Source organism: Orbicella faveolata, unplaced genomic scaffold (assembly GCF_042242905.1).
Source record: "Orbicella faveolata isolate gen_17 unplaced genomic scaffold, um_ofav_v1 contig_24, whole genome shotgun sequence".
NCBI lineage: Eukaryota > Metazoa > Cnidaria > Anthozoa > Scleractinia > Merulinidae > Orbicella > Orbicella faveolata.
The window spans coordinates 10219119-10243175 of NW_028301552.1; the positions used below are offsets into that span (position 1 = coordinate 10219119).

Below are 24057 nucleotides of genomic sequence, written 5' to 3' on the forward strand. Positions count from 1 at the left end.
GCGGTCGGAAAATTATACTAACATCTGGAACATACTTTAGTTATCTAGGCGACTGATCGACTGGTGAACAAACAAACATTTACACAAAACCTTTTCTGATACATTAATTTCTGAAATGAGTTAAAATCATGAGAAAAGTATGCATTTAACTTTGTTTCGACCAGCGCAATCGTAGCTTTATGTCAAGCGTCGTTATAGCTCTGAAATTCGCTGGTTTCCAAACGAATAACGCTATTGAGCTGAAATATTGCAGACAAATATAACTTTACCACCGCTTTCGTCTTATGAGGACAGAAACTCTGGTGGCTCTTAAGTTTTGGATTTCAGAATTTGATGAGGTCACGTGAAAATGCCCCATGTGTTTTATATGCAGCTGATGACGTTTGCAGCTCGCACACGACATTTGATTCTGCCGGCAGAAATGTAAGTTTTCCCTACCAAGGCCTTTGTGACAATACTCTGCCTTCTGAGTGGCGCCGACTCACTGGGGATGCCGGATCTTACTTGCCGGAAAGTTGCCCGCAGCCACAAAGCGATGTATGCGGAACCAGCTATCCTGGCTGGTTAAATGGAATCCACCCCACAACGGCTGAAGGTGTGGTGACAAGGACAGCGTGCTTCAGCACTAGTACAGAGTGTTGTACTTATTCCACGTCAATTGAAGTCAAAAATTGTGGAAACTTCTATGTTTATAAGTTGGCGCCCGCGCCCACATGTAATTTGGGGTATTGCGTTACAAACGTGGGTGAGTGTGTTTCTGATTCATGCAATTCCTTCTTTTTTTCTTTTAGTGCCATTGTAGCCATTGTTTCCAAAACGATGCCTTGACAATATCAAAATTAGTTCTCGCGTGCTAATACATACCAGCTCCTTAATTGATCGTTTCTTGTCCTGCGGATCATTTCTTGTCCTCGTGGATCCACAGCTACTTTGACAATGTTATGACGAAATTCATGATCAATAACAGGACAGACGCATGAAAAACTGACGTCAATTTGTTAAACGTTTCAGACTTTCTGAGGAAATAATGAAACCCAAGATAGTGAATTAATGAGGACATCATGTGACCTGTCATCACGCTATCACCAGCTTCATATATCTCAAATGCAATTGATACTATCCTATACTAAAGTGAACTTGTGATATGAAAGTATGGAAGGGGTCTAAAGCCATTTTGAGCTACATTAACGAAGTGCAATCAAGCGCAACAATTAGAGAACTACACATTCTCCATGATTTCCCTGTTTGTTCTATTAGGATAACCCTCCTCACCTTAACTCCAGTACTTACCCTTCAATCAAAACTAGGTGACACACTATATATGTATATCCTCATCCTCCCATGCATTGCGTCCTAAACGTAGGCGTGTTCTTCGGCCTATGCCGCAGTGGTCCCTAGTGCTGTGCCTATGCTTTGTCCGCTTCTCTTCTCACTACAGTCGTTTCCATACATTGACCTATGCAGGCATCCTTAGCCAATGCTATTTAAAGAGATCTATCAGTTTCATATAAAACGTTCAATGATATTTTTTTTTTCTCCACAGTCCCAGGTATACCAGCGGAATGTACGCCGTCAGGGTACAACGAACTTAATGAAGCCAACAGATATTGGAGATATGATGATGGTAATGTGCTTTGCGATGCTGATAACATTACCGACAACCAGTGGTACCGTTTCACGGGAGAGGCTGGGATTATGATGGCAACCTATTGCATTCCACAGTCAACTTGCAACACCGAGATGACTAGCTGGATCAATGGCGGTGATCATCCCAGCACCGCCTTCGAGACGGTGACGAGATCTGCGTGTATGCACTGGGGTTCAAGCTGTTGTTATATAACATATTCGGTTGACATACGCAACTGCAGCGGGTTCTACGTTTATAAACTACAGAAACCAACTAGCTGTAGTCAACGTTACTGTGGTGTCAAAGGTAAATTTTGTCATCAGATACCCTACTTTGCTTTACTGTGGAACTTTGCTGCATTACGCATCTTTCTTAGCTATATCTTTTTGCAATGCTTTCATCATGGTAATATCGATATTATATTGAGTCGTTGAGGCTGATTTCCCATTCATATACCGTCACTGTCGCCATCATAAGTAAGCACGCCTTTTGTCATGGTCGATGCCATTTCTAAGCTCTAAAGTCGGCCTGAACTAGGTCGAAACTGTATTGTGATTTGTAATACCAGGTCGTGTCAAGAGAACGATTGCGCAAAGGAAACGATTATCCGTCAGTTTCATTCGGCGTCAAAACTTGTGATAGATCTGACAGAAAAATAAATTTTGTTATATCGTGTAGTAATGTAATTGTTTGTTTGTTTGTTTTTTGCTTGTGTTTTTCTTATATGTTTAGTATTCGCTTATCTTTTCGAAATCTAATGAAGCAAAACTGTTTCCATGTGCAGATGAAAATGACGCATGTTCAGCCAGCGATGGTTCAGCGGAATGCACATGTTCAGCAGGCTATTCAGGCATTCCATGCAAAGGTTAGTTTTAATACTTAATCATGAGTTCAGGATTATGGATCTGCGTGAATTACTCCTCTATCACATTTAAACGTTGAGCATTCAATCGCCAAAACATAAAACTGCAATGCAGGATGCACCTAACCCTTTGCTCACCTGGGACTTCCTTTGAAATTTTTAACTTACGATTTGCCTTTACTGTCTTGCAATGGAATCTTGTTTGCGCAAAGATACCTTTTCGAATCTTTATCGTCATCGAAATCGTTGCTGGTGACGATTTTGAATTTCATAAACACATGTGTTTTCGGTGGCACTTTACCTATAGTTCATTCTGTATGCCGTCTTCTCTCGTTTCGATACTGCCTCAATTTTGCGATAAGATTTCCTACACAACAGTTCCGCTGAACGTTTTTCCTACTTTATATATTCGTTATTTCTTAGAGGTATCCTTCAGCTAACTCGGAAGCTGTCTAAATTACATTTGCGTGCTCATAAACTATAGTTGCAGCTTCACTCACTAAAGTCGCAGTTGCAATTGCTGACTTCAATTTTTACTATCATGTTTAAGGCTCGTGATATATTACTGCTTTTATCTGCAGACACTGACGAATGCACAACCAATGCTCACAACTGTCATTCATCGGCGACTTGCAATAACACCATTGGTTCTTTCAATTGTGCTTGCAACAAGGGATACACCGGCGACGGCATTTCTTGTAGTGGTGAGCAGTTTCTTGTTAACGTTATAGCCCAAGAAAACAAACTTCGTGGAAGCTTTGTTTTGTTTTGTTTCTTGTTTTTGTTGTTGTTTTTGTTGTTTTTTTTTTTTTTTTGTAGTTATTTACTGTTTTTAAAGAAATAGAAAACATTTTCCGAGTTGCTATAGGGTTTGAGTATAAGCCTACTAGCATTCTATGCCGTTCTCTCATTGGCTACGCTACACACCATCTATTCTTTTGAGGATGACGTGAAAATGTAGTGAGAACAAAAAAAGTGGCGCGCAAGTCGTAGGCGAGTGTGTCACTGGTGTTCTTACCACATTTTGACGTGTTCTAAGACATGTTACTGAGAAGACGCAAGGTAACATGAAATCTACATGTATCTGTGTTAAAAAATAAAGAAACCAAAATGTTAATGATGTTCTCTTTACTTTGGTCCTCAAATATATCATGAGTAAGAGCAATCAAAATAGAATAATCTAACTTGTTATCTAATTTATTATAGACGTTGATGAATGCACGACCCACGCTCACAACTGTCACTCAGATGCGACCTGTGCCAACACAGAAGGCGCGTTTACTTGCAGTTGCAAAGATGGACACACTGGAAATGGTCGACAATGTGTGGGTATGTGTTTCCACGTACATCCTCATAGACTAGTTTAGAAGAAAAGCTTCGCTAACTTAAAAACCTAATATATAACTCATGAAGTAGTCTGGCAGTTAGATGGCTGTGCTAAGCAATGCATTCTGGAATATTTGTGACTTCATATTATATCATAACGTAACTTTTTATTTGTTATATTTTAATATCTTCCTTTTTTGTAGATGTCGACGAATGCAGACCTAATGGAACTCACAACTGTGATATGAACTCCGAATGCGTGAATACCATTGGTTCATTCAACTGTACATGTCATCAAGGATATTCAGGAGACGGCTTTACATGTCATGGTATGGTTATTCAACGAAGAAACAAATATGTTTGAACTATTCGATATTTACCGTATACTATTATTGTCTGGGAAACGCGTTGGTGAGATGGTTAGCGACCTAGAGTCCAAATTGAGCGGCCAGGGTTGGATCCCTGGACAAGATCACTACGTTGTGTTCTTTGAAAAGTGCTACAGTGCCTCTCCCCACCCAAGTGTATAAATGAGTACCAGTGAATTTTGATGCTGAGGAACGTAACCCTACGATAAGCAAGAGTTCCTTCAAAGAGGGATAGAAATATTACGTGTTGCAAAATAAAAAAAAATGCGACAAAGCATATTTCACCAGGTACAGTTGCCATGGCAACATTACTTTATTTGATCAATCACATCATACCAAAATATTTCCAAATAAATTTGGGAAAAGTGGCCAAATTCGGACTTTATTCAGTTGGTGGGGCCCTCAAAAGCCTCTCCATCACCCGAACCCTCCCTCGGAGAATGAATAGTATTAAGACCTCTAATCATTGCCATTCTGCTAAAGCTGGATCTGTCACACTGAGAAAATGGAATAAGGTACTACAGTGTTTAATGGAGTACGGGGTAAGAAGTGAGAGCCATACACATTAGCCGTCATGGCAATCTCAAAACAGGTCTTACGTCAAATTTTGAGAGCTAAGTTCAGTTTTTGTTATTTTCATTGTCGTTGTTATTGTTATTGTTACTCTTGAACAGGTAGCTCTGAATCCCGAAATGTGCATGTATAATAATTAAGCATAAATATAAAATAAAAATTAACATGCCCATCGATAGCTTCTCTACGCCAGGTACAGATTTGATTCAATGTTCAAACATGAGTGTAACGTTGGGTACAACAAATGTGACGGTATTTTTACAGAAATCGACGAATGTGCAATAGCAACTCACAACTGCCATGGAGTGGCTCACTGTTCCAACACTCCAGGTTCCTTCACCTGCAAGTGTTGGGAAAGCTACACTGGTGATGGGGTGTTATGTGAGCCTTTGGGTAAGTGAACATTGTTCTGGGATGTGTGTTTCGGGCGTAACCTCCGTAAATCCTTTCTTGCGCCATTGACTTTTCTAATATTCCATGCCACGCTGTTACAAACTGTACTGTATAATTTTTTTCACATATTTCAATTAGAAACTGTGTAGGTTTCTTTAGCAAACATACAAACCTTGCTTCACCATTGAACATCATAATTCAATGTTCCTTTTACAAAACACTTGGTCTAAAAGTGCCGTGAAAACCGTGTTGATCATTTCCTTGTTGAGACATTACTTATCATTCATTATTTATCACTGGTCTGGATTTCTTTTGTAACTCATCAACAGGGGATTTCTCAGTGACAATCAGAGACATTTCTACTGACATGTATCATCCCACGGTTGTTAAGAGGTCTACCAAAAGCGCCCTAGAAGTCATAATTGAGGGACTACCGAGTGACGTTGAAATATTGCAAGGTGCACTGGAATGGCGTATAATTAATGAAACAGAACTCGAGACTTCCGCTGGGTCAGCACAGGGAACCTTGGTAAGTCGAGGTACTGCTGAGTGGACCATAAACAGGAGATCCATACCTGTTGGTGTCTATCAAGTCAAATTTTCTGCCTCGTATACGGTCGGTGATCCAGCGTTCCCACAGACTCTTAAATCTTTTAACTATGGCTTTATCAAAGTTATTTCAGGTCCATTGAGAGCCATTCTTGATGGTGGAAGCAGTGTTCGATGGGGATCTGTAGCAATTGCTACTGTTGATGGCTCGCTAAGTTACGATGAAGATATTGGCCCTGGAAGCAATACTGGGCTCAACTTTGGTTGGTCTTGCCTTGATAATGCATCCGTGAGCAATGATTGTTTCGGTTCATTTTATGGCGTTGTGAATTCAATATCCACAGCTATAAGCATTGATCCTAGTCAACTTGATATTGGAAACGCATATGTTCTGAGGCTAAATGTTACCAAAGATGAAAGAAGCTCCGTTGCTCAAATGTCTTTTGAAATCGCAGCCGGAGAGATACCTCAAGTGACATTAAGGTAATTAAAACTTGCAAGGCCAAGCACCACAGCAATTTGTAACACGAGTCCATCAATGAACTACAAATCAGCCACACAGTTTAAGGTGTTTTCCTGGTTAGATACCTTTCGCCCCCTGCTCTTCTGCCAGCGAAACAGTAAACAACGAAAGTGCATTGCTGCTATTAAAATGTAGGCATCGTTGCATCTCAGCCTTTTAGCTTTTAGGCCTAATGATGGGAATAAAATTCAAGCGTTAGCACCAGAAACTACCAAATCGTAGTGCGCTACAATCATAGTCATGTGTGGTTCAAAAAATATTGTACCTTGCACTTCTAATTTGCGACAAATTACCACAAATCTTATACATCAACATCGAGGGAATAATCCGATCCTAATTAGGCGAAATTAATAATTAATCAATTTTGAATATTTATGTTTCTTCAGATGCTTTGTAGATTGTGGCAAGATAGTGTCTGCCTCGAACAAGCTTCGAGTGACATCAGAGTGCCTTAGTTCCCCTTGCAGTGGTTCAGTTTATGAATGGCAACTAAAAAGATTGAATGACAAATCAAACAAATGGGACGTTATTCCTATTTTACCAAATATGACCTCAACTGCAGTGAATGCGACCGATATGATCTTAAAAAAAAATTCTTTGCAGTCCAACGCCACATACAGATTAGAGCTTTTCGTAACATCACCAGAAGGAGCAGAAGGCTTTGCCATGCTCGATTTTGAGACAGCTGGAAAGCCACACAGCGGATACTGTGCTCCCTCGGTCGATGAAGGTGTGGCACTTCAGACTGAGTTCATTTCTGCGTGTTTTGAATGGCGAGATAAAAATATGCCATTGACTTATGAGTTTCGTCTCGGAGATGAGCCAATATCTTATGGCACTTCTTCCAAGTCTGCAACAGCGCTTTTTCCGGCAGGTTTACCTAAAGACGACTACCAGTTGCAAATACACGTTATTATCAAGAATAGCGTTGGTGTAGCTGTTGTAGAGACATTGTTTGTCAAGGTAATCAGCTATTTGATTTAAGATTTGCCATGTTGTCTCTGTTTTGTGTAAAAACAAAAACATTGAAGGTAAATTAATCAACATGACACGAGCGTGGGACAAAGGAAAATTCTGAGTCCCCGACAGGAATCGAACCCATGACCTCCCGAACACCGGGTGGGCGCTGTACGGGTCCGCAAATGATCCCAGGACCGCAAATGATCCCAGACCGCAAATGATCCCCAAATTGAACCGCAAATGATCCCGATCAAAAAATAAGGAATGGCATGGATTTATATCAGAGGAAGGTGAGAACATGTTCAAAAATAATGAACTAAAAAACATATTTTATCATTTTGCAAAAAAACTTTCCACAGTTGCTGTTTTGTTCTTTGAAGGGTACAGATCGTTTTCACTGTCACACAATAACAAATAATAAATCGAAAACCAACCAATGGAAAAAGCTAAGAAGTTGTGATGTGCGCTATAGTAGATAACTAAATAAGACACTTCTCCAAGTTTTAGGCCTGTGCGTTTCCCCAAACGTCAGACATTCGTCGTAAATGTTTCCCAGAAGTTTACAGAGTCCAGTAAGAAAACGCCATGTTGGTGTACATCCGTGGTACACCAATATGGCGGCCGGAATATAATGTAAACATCTAGAACTTACTTTGGCTTTCTAGGCGACTGACTATCAGTACTAAACAAACAAGCATTTACATAAGCACTTTTCCTAATGCTCTAACTTCTAAAAAGGCTCAAAATCATGAGATAAGTATATATTTTTCAACAAACCCGATCGTAGCCTTGTGTCACGCAAGCTCCATAACTCTGAAATTCAAAATGCTCTGGTTTCCAAACGAAGCACGCTAATTGTAAACAGATATAAATATACCGCCTCTTATGCCTGATAAGGATAAAAACACGTCACGTGAAGACGATCTATTGAATTAGAAGTCTTAGAAAAACACATACTTGTAAACATTCTCGAAATCCCGGTGGCGATAGTATCAAACATCTATCAAACAGCTAATTGTCAAAACGAAGTGCAAGCCTTGGCCTTGCGTGGTCATGAAGCTGAACTTCATAACTGTAGCTTGGAATTTTGGCTTCTTAGAATACTCAAGTAGTCATTTCCGAGGAATTAAAGCCAAAATACGACCAAGGAACAATTATAAAATAAATTTGTTCAAATTTCCAGTGTTGCACACTAGGTGTTTTACAGAGTGATGAGGCGTTGTAGGCTTGTGGGTGTACTCAGGTGACAGCGTCTTCTGTAATAGTTGCTTCATGGTTAGATTTTAATTTAAAACTTTAGACGAGTGGCGTTAATGGCTGATAAAATGTGATTTAACTATAACACCGAAATATCAATGTGTAACAAAGGAGGATACGTAGCGTATGTTGCACTGATCAGAATTTTACTGAGAATTGCAAAGAAATGTAAGCCAAGTCGTGTTTTGATGATTGAGTGGTGATATTCATAGCATCGTAGTTAGCAACAAAGTTTAGTGGAAAGTATGAAAAAAAAAGTCAAGTTGTAAGCCATTATAATTATAAGTTGGCTTAAATAAAAACATCGGTATTAACGTACGCCAATTCCCCGTCCGCACCATCCCACCATCCATGCCATTCCATATTTTTTGATCAGGATCATTTGCGGTCCAAAATGGGGATCATTTCCGGTCCGGGATCATTTGTGGTCCAATTTGGGGATCATTTGCGGTCCTGGGATCATTTGCGGACCCGTACAGCGCTCTATCCACTGAGCTACGAGAACTCATGGAGAGCAAGGTCATTTAACTGACTTCATATATGACAGGTCATCTTTACTGACTTATCACTACTCACGATGACTTCGATAGCGTTGATCCTAGCAGTATGCAGGACACCTGTCATATATGAAGTCAGTTAAATGACCTTGCTCTCCATGAGTTCTCGTAGCTAAGTGGATAGAGCGCCCACCTGGTGTTCGGGAGGTCATGGGTTCGATTCCTGTCGGGGACTCAGAATTTTTCTTTGTCCCACGTTCGTGTCATGTTGATTAATTCACCTTCACGTTTCATTACCGAGCTTAAAATTCACCATCTTTATTAACTTAACAAAAACATTGATATTACCTTGAATATAACCCATACAACTGGACTGAATAGTTAATGAATGTTCTATGGCGGCTTTAAGTGTCAACAAAGTTAAATATAAAGACTGATAGCCTAAAGCATGGCAGACTAGGTGGCCTGCTAGTTAACTCGCGTGATTCCGGATCGAGCAGTCTGGCTTAGAGCCCGGCCAAGGTCATTGCGTTGTGTTCTTGAGGAAGACACTTTTCTCTCAAAGAGCCCTTTTCAACCTAGGTGTATAATTAATTACCATTGGATACCGACGAATGTAATGTCTGAGGTAACCCTGCGATTAATCATTGCATCTAATCTAGTAGGAAATAGAAATACTCCTAGAGGTTTCATGTCATGAAAACTGAAGTGGCAAAACCTCCGGCGCTACGGACTACTTCCCCCGTGAAGGATTTCATAACAAAACCTACTCAAGTGGAAAGAACGAAGAAACGCTCTCAGCGTTTCTTTGGCGAGACATTAGAGACTGCATGCCAATCAACGGTTACTGAATGTAACCAAATCATGGCTCCATTTGATTTTATACAGGTAAAACCGTCCTCCAAATTGGATCCTTGCCTTTCACAGATAGCAGAAGTTGCAAGAAAGTTACAAAATTTTGTGATTGGGAAAGGCAATCGGCTGGATGAATATCTAAAGAGGGGTAACATCAGCCAAGCTGCAACACTAGCTCGATCGGTCCTAAAGTCGTCTAACGAGAAAACAGATTGTGGAAGAACACTGGACAACGATACAAAAACACTAGTACGTGCAATGATATCAGAAACAAAACTTTGACTTTATAACAGGAAAACTTATACTTCACACTTGGTATTAAAAATTAGAAAGTTTTCTTAGACCTCTACCTAAACAAAAAGTGAGCAACATAATTCAAATATTCATATTTTCGTCGTAAGAGACATATGAATTTCTTTAAAATCTTCTTTTTATATTTTCTTGGATAGATTTCGAACACATTGGTGGAGAAGTTCACTTCTATAACACCCACGAGCCTTCAAATGTCTCGAACGATCATGGCAGTGGTCAACTTGGCAACTAGAAACCAACAAAATCAGAGCTGTGATAGCTGTAAGAATGCTATGGTAAGAATAATGGCAAGGACACTAGGAATAGCAATGGGTTAACAAACAATGAAACTAACAAAAGAAAGAAAAATAGATGTAAATGACAAATGGCATATACAGCTGGAAATCAGTTTTGTTACAAAAAAAACAAAATCTTTTACTTAACGTAATATAGTAATAGTAATAACTTATTTAATGTCGAAAACGTGGGAAGTGTTTGCACAATCTTCCGAGCCAGAGGTTCATGTTAAAAACACTCGGCAACAAATAAATAGGATCTAAGAACTGATCACAAAATGAGATATTAAAACGCTGGAAAAAGACTTTAAATACTAATCCTTAACAGAGATTTTCAAGCAGGAGTTGCAAGTGCACCCTTTAAATTCCGCTATATCGCTAAAGCATTTACGAAAACGTGCAACGGTCTCACATTAATATTGTTTAACATAGTTCGGCACAGCGAATTTATATTAATGATTACTTTTTCCCACTAGAATTTAACAATGCAACTTACAGATAGCGCAACAAATTTACTGGTGTCAGTCCTTAACGACATGGAGGAACCTTTTTCTAGTGAGCTAGAGGAATCAGCTGCAAGTGTCACAGGGTGTCTCAAGAATGTTCTTCAGTCGGCAGCAGGTGCAGGTCAAGCTAATGGCGACTCTTTGGAAAATCAGTCATCCTCAAAGGTAGAACGTCATAATCCAATTAACCGTAAAAGAAAAAGATGATTTGGTTTTCTTGGATCAGAAACTTACGAAATAATCAATTGTAGACATTCAATTGTTCAGCGTGTGGTTTCGCTATTTTTTCCAGTTAAGGTGGCTATCTGCAGTTTTTCCGAGGCTCAGTGGCGCATGCTACGATTGCCCTCCTGACGTCAGAATTAGTCGCACGTGCAAAAATGACGCAAGTAACCCCAAGAAAAAACAAAAACCTCTTCAGATCTTAAAACGCGTTAAATCACTTTGGTGTACGTAGTGCAAACTGCTTTCAAACATTTAAGCCTAGATACAATAAATTTGACAGAAAAAGTTCGCTAAACAACCGGTAAAAGAGTTCTAATTCACTCTTGCTTTCTCGCATGGCGTCACATGAGCGCGCACAAAATAAAAGGCACGCGCAGTTCAATTCTTGTCCAAGAAAGAAAAAATTCGGAACGGGCAATCACAAAAAAGTCCAAATTTTGGCTTATGAGCATGCACCAAGTTAAAATATTGTACATTTTCGTAGCTTATCGGGAAATTTATCTTTTTGGTCAAAAAAAAAGGTTTTCAGCCAAACTACGGCCCGTTTAGCGTCATGGTAGCCTTAAGTTAAAAACGGCCTTTTTTGTGAAATTTTCGGTTTTAAAGGGTTAACTGCTGAACACCAAACTCTTATAAAATAAACACCTCGGGTCCCTGTTAGTATATATCTTCACGAGTACAGATCAAACATAGAGCTTGATCTTCAAGTAATATATAAACATTCTCTTTCCGGACACATAACATCATATACCGAATGGTTGAACCTGGAACCTCTGTCACCCAGACGATCACATTATATAGCAATTGTGTCTTAAAAAACATTTTCCTAGAAATTATTGTCTTTAAATCGATACCTCGATCGTGCCAAAACAGAAATCAAGGCGATTCAACTTCTAAACTCTCTTTCTGTTCACAGTAACATAGTTGAGAGATTGTTGAAACACATTTTACGGGGTGGAGACCACTTTAAATGGCAGCGTTGACTGCTTTCCTGTCAAACTGTCCCTCATTGAGCAAGTGGCTCTGATCATGATGCACAGGTTTCCTTTAATTTCGCAAATCATAATAAGGCACTGTACAGACAAAACTAATGTCTGCATAAAAACCAGTTTGTATCACGCTACTGGTTTTAGGGATGTGATCATTTCAACTGGCATATACCATCTCTCCGTAGCTATGCTGATGTGCCCACATTGCGTATATGTTGCCCAGGAACGGTTTGAGTATGTCCACAGACGTTCATTTGTCCTCCCCAGCCCCACCACCTTACGTTTTGGCTCGTTTATATCCCACGCGCAGGGTTAATATTTTTGCTAGTCTGTGGACAGATCAAAACGGTGTCTCCGACTGTTTTTGGGTGGGTATTATCGACTTTTTTTCTCTGTTATTATTGTAGGAAAATGTGCAGAAAGCTTCAGAAAAACTGGACGCCATGAACGATGCATTTTTTGCCCGCCTGGTTCCGTCTGAAGTTCTTGTCATCAAAACACCGGAGTTGGCAGTCGCTTTAAAGAAGGTCTCCAGTGACTACATCAATGGACTCAACATGGAGGAAGGAACGTCAAGATTTAAGCTGCCAGGCAACCTAGGGCAAATGAGTGGCGGTAATATTAATGCAAAGGTGAGATGTTAAGGAACTTAGTCTGACTCCTGATGAAAAAACATAAAAGGCATTATTTTGTAACCCGTTTTCACATGGAACGGTACGGTACTACATGTTATGTATCATATACAGTATCGCATGTTGCATGGTTATGTCATGTTGTATGGCATCGTGTTGAATCGTACCACGCAATGTCAAGTGGCATTGCGCCGCATCGTACCTTTTCCTAACGTGTTTTATAGTACCGTATTTCATATCCTCTCAATGAGCCATAGAAAATTAATTGGACCGAGATCTGAACAAAAAGATACCAATAAGGTAGCAAAAAGGAAAAAGCCACAAAGCTACAACAACACTTAAGGTTCTTTCATTGATGTCCACTGTTCTGTGCTCAGCTTTACTTCAGCAACACAAATAGTACAGTAAAAGACGTAATATTTCTCCAAATTCTGAAGTTATCTGCAGGCATATAAAACATAACCTTCCATGTCTTTTCAGATGAGAGCTATTCATTTCAATCCGTTCACCTGGGACAATAGCAGCAAGAAGGTCAAATCAAGTGTGACCAGCCTGGATCTTCAAAGCGTCAATGGGACAAAGATTAACGTGACTAACCTTGATAATTACATTGAGATAGTCATTCCGCTTTCGGGGCGTCCAACAAACACCAGCAACGGAACTGAACATTATTTTTTGAAGCCTAACAGAATGTCCATCCGTAGTTATTACGCAGAATTAGCAGATGTCCCCGTTGCTATTAGAATCGGTGTGCAGGCAGGAGGTACAGTTATTAAATTTTTTGTTAAATTTGGATCAAGACCTACGATCGAAGATTCTGATCACAACTTTACTATTCTGTTCACGTCAACATGTAGAAATCTTTCAGATTATCAGCAAAGCAAATCAACATCCTGTTCTCTTGAAGAACGTTCTGTCACAATAGTACCTTCTGAGCCAAGTCTCCTTTACGTCGGTCTGTTGTTTCGAGAAGCTAACAACGCCACCGAGCATGCTAGGAAAAGACGGTCATGTTTCGGTCATGGTCGTGAAAGACGTTCATGCGTTGGTGTCAAGGATCCACCTCCTAAAGGAATCACGAAATTAGATGTTCCACGGTATGATCCATTGACAGATGTCAACTACACCTTCAGTATTACCCAATCAAGTTGTCTGTATTGGTCTGAAGACAAAGAAAAGTGGACCTCAAATGGTTGCAAGGTAAATTATTATACTGTTTCTATTTAATGGTCATCTCATGAATCGTTCTTAGTCTCCTAAGCTACTCTCTGGCCCGAAAATTATAATAGACCTATTTATAGGAGTATGTCCTATGACTTTCTCAACCAAAATAAGTTGCACTGAGACCAAATTGATTAGGAAAATGAAAAAAAAAGCAACAAAAACAGCATGGTGTTACAAGTTTACTAATTTTACGCGGTTCTTGATATTACCATGTAATTTTTTTTTTCATGATTACAAGTTTGTATTTTTGTGCTCACACTTTGAATATCGTTAAGTGTCATATTATATTACGTCACTATCAACAGGAAGCTATCTCATCCTGTAATGTAATCTATCCCCATCCCTTATTATGAGATGATTTCTAAAGTTTTGAAATCGCATGCTTGGGTTGAAACTGAAACGTACGAGCAAATAACCTCCGCCCTAGATTATCACGCGGTAAATAATTTTGGGAGATAATAGCCTCGAACACGCACGGTAACTGTATCATTATATCGTAAGTCTTGCTGCTGATAATGATTGCGTTTCTCGTAGGTTGCATCCAGCTCAAACACAACTCATCTTAAATGCTTGTGCAATCATTTGACTTACTTTGGTGGAAACTTCATTCAGACCCCGAATCCTATTGACTTTGACAAGGTTTTCCTTGAGTTTACGAGGCTTGGTGAAAGTGGCAATATTTCAGTACTTGTGACAGTTGCAAGTGGTTTCCTTTTTTATTTTGTTGTGCTAATATTCGCAAGAAGGGCGGACAAGAGGGATAAAAATAAGGTTTGTATAGCCTTAAAGGTGATATTATTTTTTTCCTACCCGGGGAAAAGTTCTCATTCAGTACACATGTACCTTTTTCGGGCACAGAATTTCTTAATTTTTTAAGCCTTAAAGGCAGCCTGGCCTAATTACCACATATATAATCGTCAAAAGAGGACGTGTGGAAACAAGAATGGCACGATCGCGACGAGCCGGTTAAACCCTGCCGAGAATAGCTACTTACTGCAAATAAGTACACAAAGGATTAACTAGGTAACAAATTTTTCATATTTGTTGTAGATTTGCCCTCCAAGAAGAGTAAGTATTGTCCAAGAAGGTACTTACTTCTACGACATGGTTATAAGCACAGGTGTCTGGAAAAATTCAGGAACAACGGCCAACGTTACAATCAGCATTGAGGGCGAAATGGATGAGCTAAAACTGATTCCACTTCGAAGTAAATGGGAAACAAGTGAAATATTTGCTCGGGGAAGTATCGATGGATTTGTCTTAGTTACAAACAGATCTCTGGGAAGTTTAACGCAAATAAGTTTGGAACACGACAACTCAGGTGATAACCCTTCTTGGTTTGTAGAGACAGTAGTAATAAGAGACAGGCAGACTGAGGAAAGGTGGGTGTTCCCTTTAAATCGATGGCTTGCGTTGGAAAAAGATGATGGGGAAATAGAAGTTACCGTGGGCAATGAGGGTGCTTCATCCTTTCCAGATCAGGTACGTTCCCGTTTTGGAAGAAAAATCGCCGACAGTCACCTGTGGATGTCAGTGTTTGGTAAAGCATGCTGCAGTACTTTCACTCGAGTACAGAGAGCTTCGTGTTGTCTCACAGTTCTATTTAGTGCCATGATTGCTAATGCTATGTTTTATAACATTGGTGGCGAATCAGAAGGAGCTATACAAGTTGGACCCTTCAAGTTTTCTTGGAGACAGATTGTCGTTGGAGTACAAAGTGGACTTATAATTGCACCAGTAAACATCTTGATTGCTTTCCTATTTAAGTCTAGTAGACCCAGAAGAAGAAAGGGATGCAAATACAAAGAATATTATCAGGCGCAACAACTTGTAGATGAAATGAGGGATACCGGTTGCATATTGCCTCATCTCTGTGTACTCATCGCTTGGTTTCTATGCTTCAGTACAACTCTAACAGCTGCAACGTTCACTGTATTTTATAGCTTAATGTGGGGCAAAGACGTTGCTGAGCAATGGCTTGCTTCCATTTTGATCTCGTCATGTCAGGACATTTTTGTTGTACAACCAACAAAGGTTTTGTTAGCTGTTGCTATAGTTTCATTGCTCATGATCAGAAACAAAGACAACAATGAAGATTCACATGCGAAAATTGACGGAGTTTATGAATACGAGAGTGACATTGATTTTCTCAGTGATGATCCTAAAGCACGCTTTAAACGAGATAAGCTGGAAACGATACGTAAGCGAAGAAAAAAGGAGGCCCAGTTGGCAGTAGTGATGAGAGACGTTGTTTTACATTTAACATTTGTATTTTTCCTGGCAATCGTGTGTTACGGAAACAAGAATGACAGTCGTTTCCTGATGACAAGGACGTTGATAGATCCATTCACGAATTTTGACCTGGTAGGCACTGATACGGTACAAAATGTGACATAACAAGTTGTTAATCATATAGTATTTTTGAGGCAACAGGTCAACCCTATTCAGAACATCCGTGGGGTTTCGTTTTTATATTTTCAGATGTAGGTTCCTTTTGTAGAATAGGTTCCTTTTCATTGTTTGTGATTTATTTCGAGTCCGCCTTGTCATTTTAAAGAAAGTTGTTGTTGTTTCCGAATGTGCTGGAAAATAAAGAAACCCAAGGCGCGATAACGGATCCTGAGCGGCGGTCATTCTCAAATCATGGGGTAAAGTTGGAGAACTATAGGAAACGTTTTTGGATGTATTATATACCCTTTGAGGGTACATAACAGAGGATATTAAAAGACAATGCAAAAAAGCGGTTCTGAACAGGGCTACTAAAGAGCTGCAAACTGTAGTGGTCTCGCGACAAATCAAAAAAGGGAAAGTACATCAAATTGTTTTTTTGCAAAAAGCACCTGAAAGCATGCAAGCAAAGAAAACATATACGTTTACACATCAACAATAACTCTAGTCTTATTTTCATCAATTTTAGGTAACTGACTCGAACAGTTTGTGGGGATGGTTAAGACAAGAGTTCCTGCCCAATATTTACAGCTGCGAGTGGTATAATGGATTTAAAGATAATAAAGACGTGTATACCGCCAACAAGAATTCCATACTGATCGGCATGCCTTCGATGCGACAGTTGAGAATCAAAAGGAGTAAGGAGTATTTCAAAATGAATCTTTAAAACCACGCCAACTCTTAACTGAGTTAAAAACTCAAGTAATGATTGTCTTTTCCCAATTTCAACCATAATTACGACGGCAAACAATGAGCTGAGAACCCTTAAAAAATAAATTAAAAAGGTTTGAAACTGTGGGCCGAAGTCTACCAACCACAGACTACAGAAATGGCCTTGTAAACCCACTCAAGTGAGCTTTGCCTAAGAGGTGAGCTGAGATGATCGATTTCAGCGGAAATCGAAGTCGTTGGCTGAAATTCAAATTAGGAGTTTGGAGCTGAGTTTATGTCATTCGTTTTAACTCTATGCATGATCCGTTTTAACAGTGAGTGCACTGAAGGGGTAAATGGGAATTATAAATGGGATTTGCCTATTCACTTATTAAACAAGTACTACCAGATGTTGAGTTATAACAATCTACTAATACATATTTCTTATAAACGTTCTTGTAAAGGATCCTGTCAATCAGGACCTAAAGTTATCGCAGACTGCTACTATGGATATTCCAGTAAAGACGAGGACACCACCTTACTAAGTCTTCCGGGTTGGAAGCCAATTCCCCAAAATACTTCATGGCCTAAATCTCTACTAATGTGCCCGAAACCGTGGCGTTATCAAACAGCCGAGGAATTAAACAATGGCCCAATAAAGGCCACTTACAACATATACGGAGGGGGTGGTTACGTTGTTATCATGGGTTACAAGGAAGACACTGCTCTTGGTGTATTAAGCGAGACCCTGGGCCATGGATGGGTTGATCGACGGACCAGAGCGGTTATTCTAGAATTTGCCGTGTTTAACGTGAATACAAACTTGATCAGCATAGCAACTTATTTTTACGAAGCCTCCTCTACTGGTGTTGCCTATACAGCAACCAAGGTTGATACTCTTGAGTTGTACAGCACAGAGTCCGGAGCTCTGATGTTTTATCTCATTTGTCAGTTCCTGTTTATTGCCATGGTACTTTTTAACTTAATCGCGATGGTAATCCGCCTGCGCCGACAACGCATTATATTTTTTAAGTCTGTCTGGAATATGGTTGATCTCTTCATGGTTGTATCATCATTAACGTCAGTGGCGTTTTACATGATTAGATCAAAGAGTGTTTTGAAGACCATCAACGCCATCCAGGCCAATCCCTATGAAATTATACATTTTCACTCAGCATTAGACTGGGCAAGCTGGGAAAATGCCTCAATCGCCGTCGCCATATTTACCGTGACACTGAAGCTTTTGAATCTTATCCGTTTTAACCCTTATGTAATTTACTTGTTTTCCTCTTTCCGTCAGTCCGTAGGCTACCAACTCTCTTTTGTAGTTTCCTTCTTTATCGTATTTAATGCATTTGTTATCACAGGAATGCAGTTTTTCGGCAGAACCGTCTACGTGTACTCTAGTTTCTTGCAAGCAGTCATTTCCCAGTTTGAATTCCTGTTAGGAAGAGCTGTTCCTCTCGATGACCTTCGTAACGAAAATCGATTTATTGGACCTGCATTCGCCTTCATGTACATGTTATTTATGACTATAGTACTTTTGAATATGTTGGTTTCTGTTCTGAATGAGTCGTACACTGACGCCAAGACACACGCAGAGGAAAGTGCGGAAGAGCTTGAAATGGCACGATTCATTGGTGAACGATTCATGGACATTTTCCAAGGAAGAAAAACGCGAGCTGAGTGCAAGCTATTTTGTGACGACACGACGTTTGTTAACATGTGCAGTTCTGATGCAGAACCGTTTTGTCTAAATTCCCAAACTATCTTTCAAAGCACGGAAGAAAGATTGGAAAAATTGGAAAAAAGGCTATCTGTTCTTGCCCGACGCACAGAAAACGTGGATATTGATCATTTAAAGGAAGAAGCTGAGTTTATTTACATCCTTAGCTTTATTATGAACTCCTCAAAAAGCGAAACAACTCATCTCTAAAGAAGTCTAGAAACCAGTGGCGGATCTAGGGGAGGGGCCCGGAGGGGGGCCGCCCCCCTCCCCCTCCCCCTTATTTTGGGTAAAAAAAGAAGAAATGGCAGAAGGAAGAAAAGCCGGCAGGGTAAGTAAAACACAACCGCCCCCCTTCCCCTCCCACCCAGCCCCCCACTAGAAAGGAGATCTTCTTTTATGAGATTAGTTCGTATATCACAAAAGGGATCCAACCAGAATACAGGGAAGCCGTTGTATGTGTGTTCGACGGCATGGTATAAAATAGTTGTGCAATGTTCTCTCGTGGTATACCATGAAATATCCCACTTGTCTCTTGTATGTTCTTGGTATAATGTGTACACCGAAAAAAACTAGTGACTCCTGGGAAATTCCATTGTATATCACTCGAAAGCGTTGCATGACAAGTATAGAACTGATGTTATGATGTTAATAGACCTTATTAACAATGGCCGGTTTTTCATATTATGGTGCATCTTAGATCCCGGAAAAATCGGTTCGCACGTAGAGTGCAGGAAGCATATGCGACAAAATAGTTTTGAGAACAAAGTTATACAGCCTTGACTTTATTACTGAGGTTAGTTTTGAATGGTTAATCGAAATCTTGACTTATTAATTAAACAAGCCGTTTGGTTTCTAGATATGCACACCAAAATGCCTAAATTTTGAAAAAAACTGATCCTTCAACGCTAAGAGCGTAACATGGCGATACAAAGTTAAACAAACATGGCGCCTATATGGAATAAGCTCTTTTATCATATTAAACATCGGTACATTTTTATTGACCAAGCCTATAAAATTAATTTTCCAACGTCTCGCAAATTTAATTCCAAGAGGGGAAAAAAACGTTACCAACCGTGAGAAGTTTTATAACATTCATCCTTCAAAGAAAAATTAGTCACAAAGTTGCTGTGAGTTGTGGTTGAAGAATCTCGGTTAATTGTAATGCATGCGGCTAAACCTTAATTTTGAAATTATATTTAACATTCCAAGTCTGTAAGCATGTAAACAATACCTTTGTTTGTGATTTAAGAAATAGCCAATCTTATATTAAAAATACTAATAGCTAAAAGCTTGTAATTTAGTGGAAGCAATCGTTAAGTTGTAAGAAGTAATGAATTGTAAATGGCTATAAATAGCTTACTAAGTCATTTCAATGCAACCATGAGCTAAACCCTACTATTTTTAACGGTAGAAAATTTGGTTTTTGGACGGTTTTTAACTTAAAACTTGTATATTTTAGTAAAATACTTAACGCTGTGTTACGGAAAACTTTATTACCGTTTTAATATCAAGACTTTGTCAAAGTAATTTTCTCGTTCAGTTTTTCCATCAAGTGGGATTGAGACATTTTCATTTTTTTTTTTTTGTGCAATGCAACTTTTTCAATAAAGTTCACCATATTAAGATTTTCAGCGTAATCATCATCATCATCACTACCACCACCATCATCGTCATCGTCTGTCCTTTTAGCGCCATGCGACACATACATGAGGCCTCAGCTAATCATGATAGCCTTTGGCAAACTTCTACTGTACTTTGAGCTGAAACAGAATCATTTTTAGGTACAATTAAAGAAAAAGGCTTGCTCAGAGACTGCACAATACAGTTTACATTTGAACCGTGACAATGTCGCATGCAAACGACCAAATATTTTCGCAGATAAATACTCTTTTTTTTGAGGACGGGGGGGGGGGGGGGGGAGAACGGTGACGCTCTGCCAATTACAGAAGCCTGTTTGCCTTTGCAGCACAGTTTGCCTTTGCGTCTGTGATCTCACTTCTTGTGCGGTTTGTTTGTTGCATTTTAAAGCCGCCTGGTGTTATCAGAACGACAACTTTCAACAATCTCGTTTTTGTCTTCAACAAGTCGACTCAGTTGGTTCACATGAACATACATAAAACCTCAAGAAAACAGCCCCATCAAGTTCGTCTCAGCCAACAGCCGTAATAACGGGGGTGTCGTAACGACTTTGTTTAGTTTTCATACAGATTGGTCTGTTTTGTTGACCATCTTAATATTCCCTACACCAGTTGATCGGTGGCAGACAGATTTACATTGCCAGACCCTATAGCTTGGCAGGCGCAAAACTTTTCATTCCTGCCCAACACTTAATCCAGAAAAAAAAAATAAGTTTCCTTTTCTTCGCTGCATGTGACTCAGTCATTAATAAAACAGAGTATTCCTTCCTTTTTCATCTTTCTTTTTCAACACAAACCGCTACTTTGGATCTCTCAGGAAAAAGATTTGCCAAATTGCCTTTATCAAAACGTTAAACAAAAACAAACAACTTGCTTGAAGTTAGAATCGCTAGTACGTTAGTGTGCCATTTACTCTGACTAATAAGAGAAATTATCTTCACGGCAAATCTTCTTCCACCTTTGTGGAGCGGCCGAGCACTGTCATGCTGCGTCTACGACACTTATGCTAAGTCAAGAGACTCTAGATCATAGTCTTTTGGCTAATTAGATTCGTGATCGAATATACCACCTGTTTGGCTTTTCAGTCTTAATTAGTCCCTTTTCCAATTCCTTAGTTTTGCTTAGCTGATTATCAACATAAACGTTGAGAAAGGAAAATAACCGCTAATGTCAAAATTTAGGAAAAACTGTTATTTCTATAGAGCGTTCACCCTTAAAAGGAGGATTTTGGTTTTTCCCTTTTGAACATTCTTGCTCCAACGGAAGGCTAACTCTCCAAGCGTCAGCCTTAGGTTACCCACTAAATTCTCTCTGCCGTTAATGCACCTTTATCAATTTCAAGGCGATAATCAAAGTGTTTTACTTCCCAGCCAACCCAGGACAAACGCTCCTTTAGAAATTAAATAATCACTTTCTCCAATTGTCGTATTAAAGGAATTACTTAATCTGTAGCCACTAGAGAATATGATTTCTTGATCAAGCGCTAGCATAGTTTATGAGGCCCGTCAAAATTTTCTATTGTTTTTTTCGTTCACTTTTTTAGCTTGACCGTGCACAAAACATATGGTAGCCGCCTACTGCTGATCGCGGAACGAACAAGCAGAAACATTCGGTTATTCATTTCAAGCAAAGGGTATGAGCACAAAACGAAAGAATGTGCACAGTCGTGGACCTTCACACTTATAAATCTCCGCATCTATATGTATACTCCCTTGTTGATTGCAGGCGTCATAACAGCATTCACCTCTTTAAACGATGCTCTCAAAATTGAATGTTCTGGAAAATGCAGTTTCTAAGGAGATATGGTTAAAAATGCATCAGTTTATATATCCGAATGTGAAACTCCACGGGACAAGTTTTGCTTCAGTTGAAAGCAATACACCCATCGGTGAAGACGTTAACTATGATGTTGCTTCAAAAAGAGCGAAGTCTCGAACTTTCTTGAAGCTGATCCGTGCTTCAATCGCTCTCTGTCGGAAAATATGGAGGTAGGAGCGTTAGCTCTTATATGTATATATTTTTTTTAATTAAAGTAGGCCTGATTTTTATGTCTGATGTTTTAAGCTTGAATTAAGAAGCACGTCATTGTTTGGCTTTTAAAGTATACCTGGTCCTGAAAGTTACGCCTCCAATGATATCATTGAAGGGCATTTTAAATATTCTTTATATGCCAGAATAGGCATATTGATCACTCTGATTGCAATTTTAGGAAACGGCCCTTTGGTTATTTATTCGAGCCTTGCTGTTGGTGATTGTTGGAGGACTTGCATATGGAGGTTTGTTTTGGTTTTCAGTTGTTTAATCGGTACGATTTTTAAACTAATCATATCATTCAGGGACGTGTTATAAAAAGGCGTTTCATCCACAATAATGAGGCCACGTATGTGTTAAGGAAAGTATGCTTGTCCACCGTCTGAATATGAAATCTTTTCGTGATTTTAACGCAAACGATGTCACTTTGTCGTCCTTTCACGGGCCTCAAGTCACACACTGTGATCGCTTGTCTAAATGTTTGTTCTCGCCATGATTTTGGTGCAACTTCAATATACCTCCGAAAGTTGTCAGTAAAAATCAAAATTGCATTTGCCGTGTGAAGTGTAGATTGTTCACAGAAATCATCACGTTATACGCCGTTAACTTGCACATGTAGCATTTTTTTTAACTGCCAACGACTACCCTTGAACAATTGTACGTTTTATTGGTGAATATAACAGGCTATAATGGAAAGTTGATAGAGCACTAAAAAAGGTAATTGAATTTTCAATGAATGAAGAGTTAAGCGTTTAACAGAATGGTTAATGGCAGAATGAGCGTTTGCGAAATGAAATTTCTATTCTGTTAAAAAAAAAAAAAAATGATTACGCCCACAGCTGGAAAAAAAAAATGAAAAGCACATAGTTGTGAAAATTTAAACGGACTCTGTTTTTATTCCGCTCCAGAAACACTTATATAAAAGCAGAATGTTCTTCTATTACAAGATTCAAATGAAAAAGCTTTGAGATTTACGCCATCACGGAGTGTGATGGGTAATCCGATCTTTGTTCTTGTTTAATGCATCCTAGAAATTTGCGCTAGATGTCATTAAGTCACTCAGCATGAGTTCATTTAATATTAACTTTTCTAAGTAAGGACCTATTGTGCATTAATTTAATTGTCCGTTTTACTGAAAGGGTGCTAATTAAATATTCATCACTAATTTGAGATAATAAGTGCTGGAGAATTGTCTAGAATTTGTTATGAAGGCAAACTCTTTTTTTTTTAAATCAGTTCAAGTGATTCAATTATGTAAGAGTTGAGGTACTTGGTTCTCGGCATAACTGCATAAAAAAAAGCCGACTATGAAAATTCCTTACGCTATCAAACCTAATTCTTCATGTTTACATGTCATATCAGTTTCCGAAGCATTTCTGTTGTTTTGGTTTTGTTCTTATCTCAATTCTTGTCATAATTATTTTTTTGTTATTTATTTTTTCCGGTTATTTTAACATAAAATAACTGAAAGCTATGGTTTATCAAAAAGGGGAGAACCCCGGCGGTTGAGAGGGAAAACAGTGAACTGACTTCAACGGGCTGGAATATGGGATTAAATCTCCTAAATATCGACACAAACGCATGCGCAAACGAAGTGTACTGGACGAT

The 24057-nt window shown here is 39.2% G+C and overlaps 1 protein-coding gene across 1 annotated transcript; it reads left to right on the top strand.

Annotated features, from left to right (window-relative positions):
• Positions 1–333: 333 nt before the first annotated feature.
• Positions 334–19158, top strand: LOC110060944 (polycystin family receptor for egg jelly-like). Its single transcript, XM_089292275.1, has 19 exons — positions 334–745; positions 1544–1933; positions 2412–2492; positions 2868–2914; positions 2974–3193; positions 3696–3818; positions 4019–4144; positions 5021–5149; positions 5479–6181; positions 6608–7184; positions 9824–10039; positions 10240–10377; positions 10854–11048; positions 12505–12729; positions 13210–13929; positions 14488–14724; positions 15004–16317; positions 16871–17039; positions 17517–19158. The coding sequence occupies exons 1-19, from the start codon at positions 334–336 to the stop codon at positions 18986–18988; spliced, it is 7494 nt and encodes a 2497-aa protein (XP_089148401.1). The 3' UTR covers positions 18989–19158.
• Positions 19159–24057: the final 4899 nt, after the last annotated feature.

Coding starts and splice junctions, on each gene's coding strand:
- LOC110060944 (XM_089292275.1), top strand. CDS start 334: ATGAGGTCACGTGAAAATGCCCCATGTGTTTTATATGCAGCTGATGAC. Junction 746..1,543: donor GTATTGCGTTACAAACGTGG/GTGAGTGTGTTT, acceptor TTTTCTCCACAG/TCCCAGGTATACCAGCGGAA. Junction 11,049..12,504: donor AAAATCAGTCATCCTCAAAG/GTAGAACGTCAT, acceptor TTATTATTGTAG/GAAAATGTGCAGAAAGCTTC.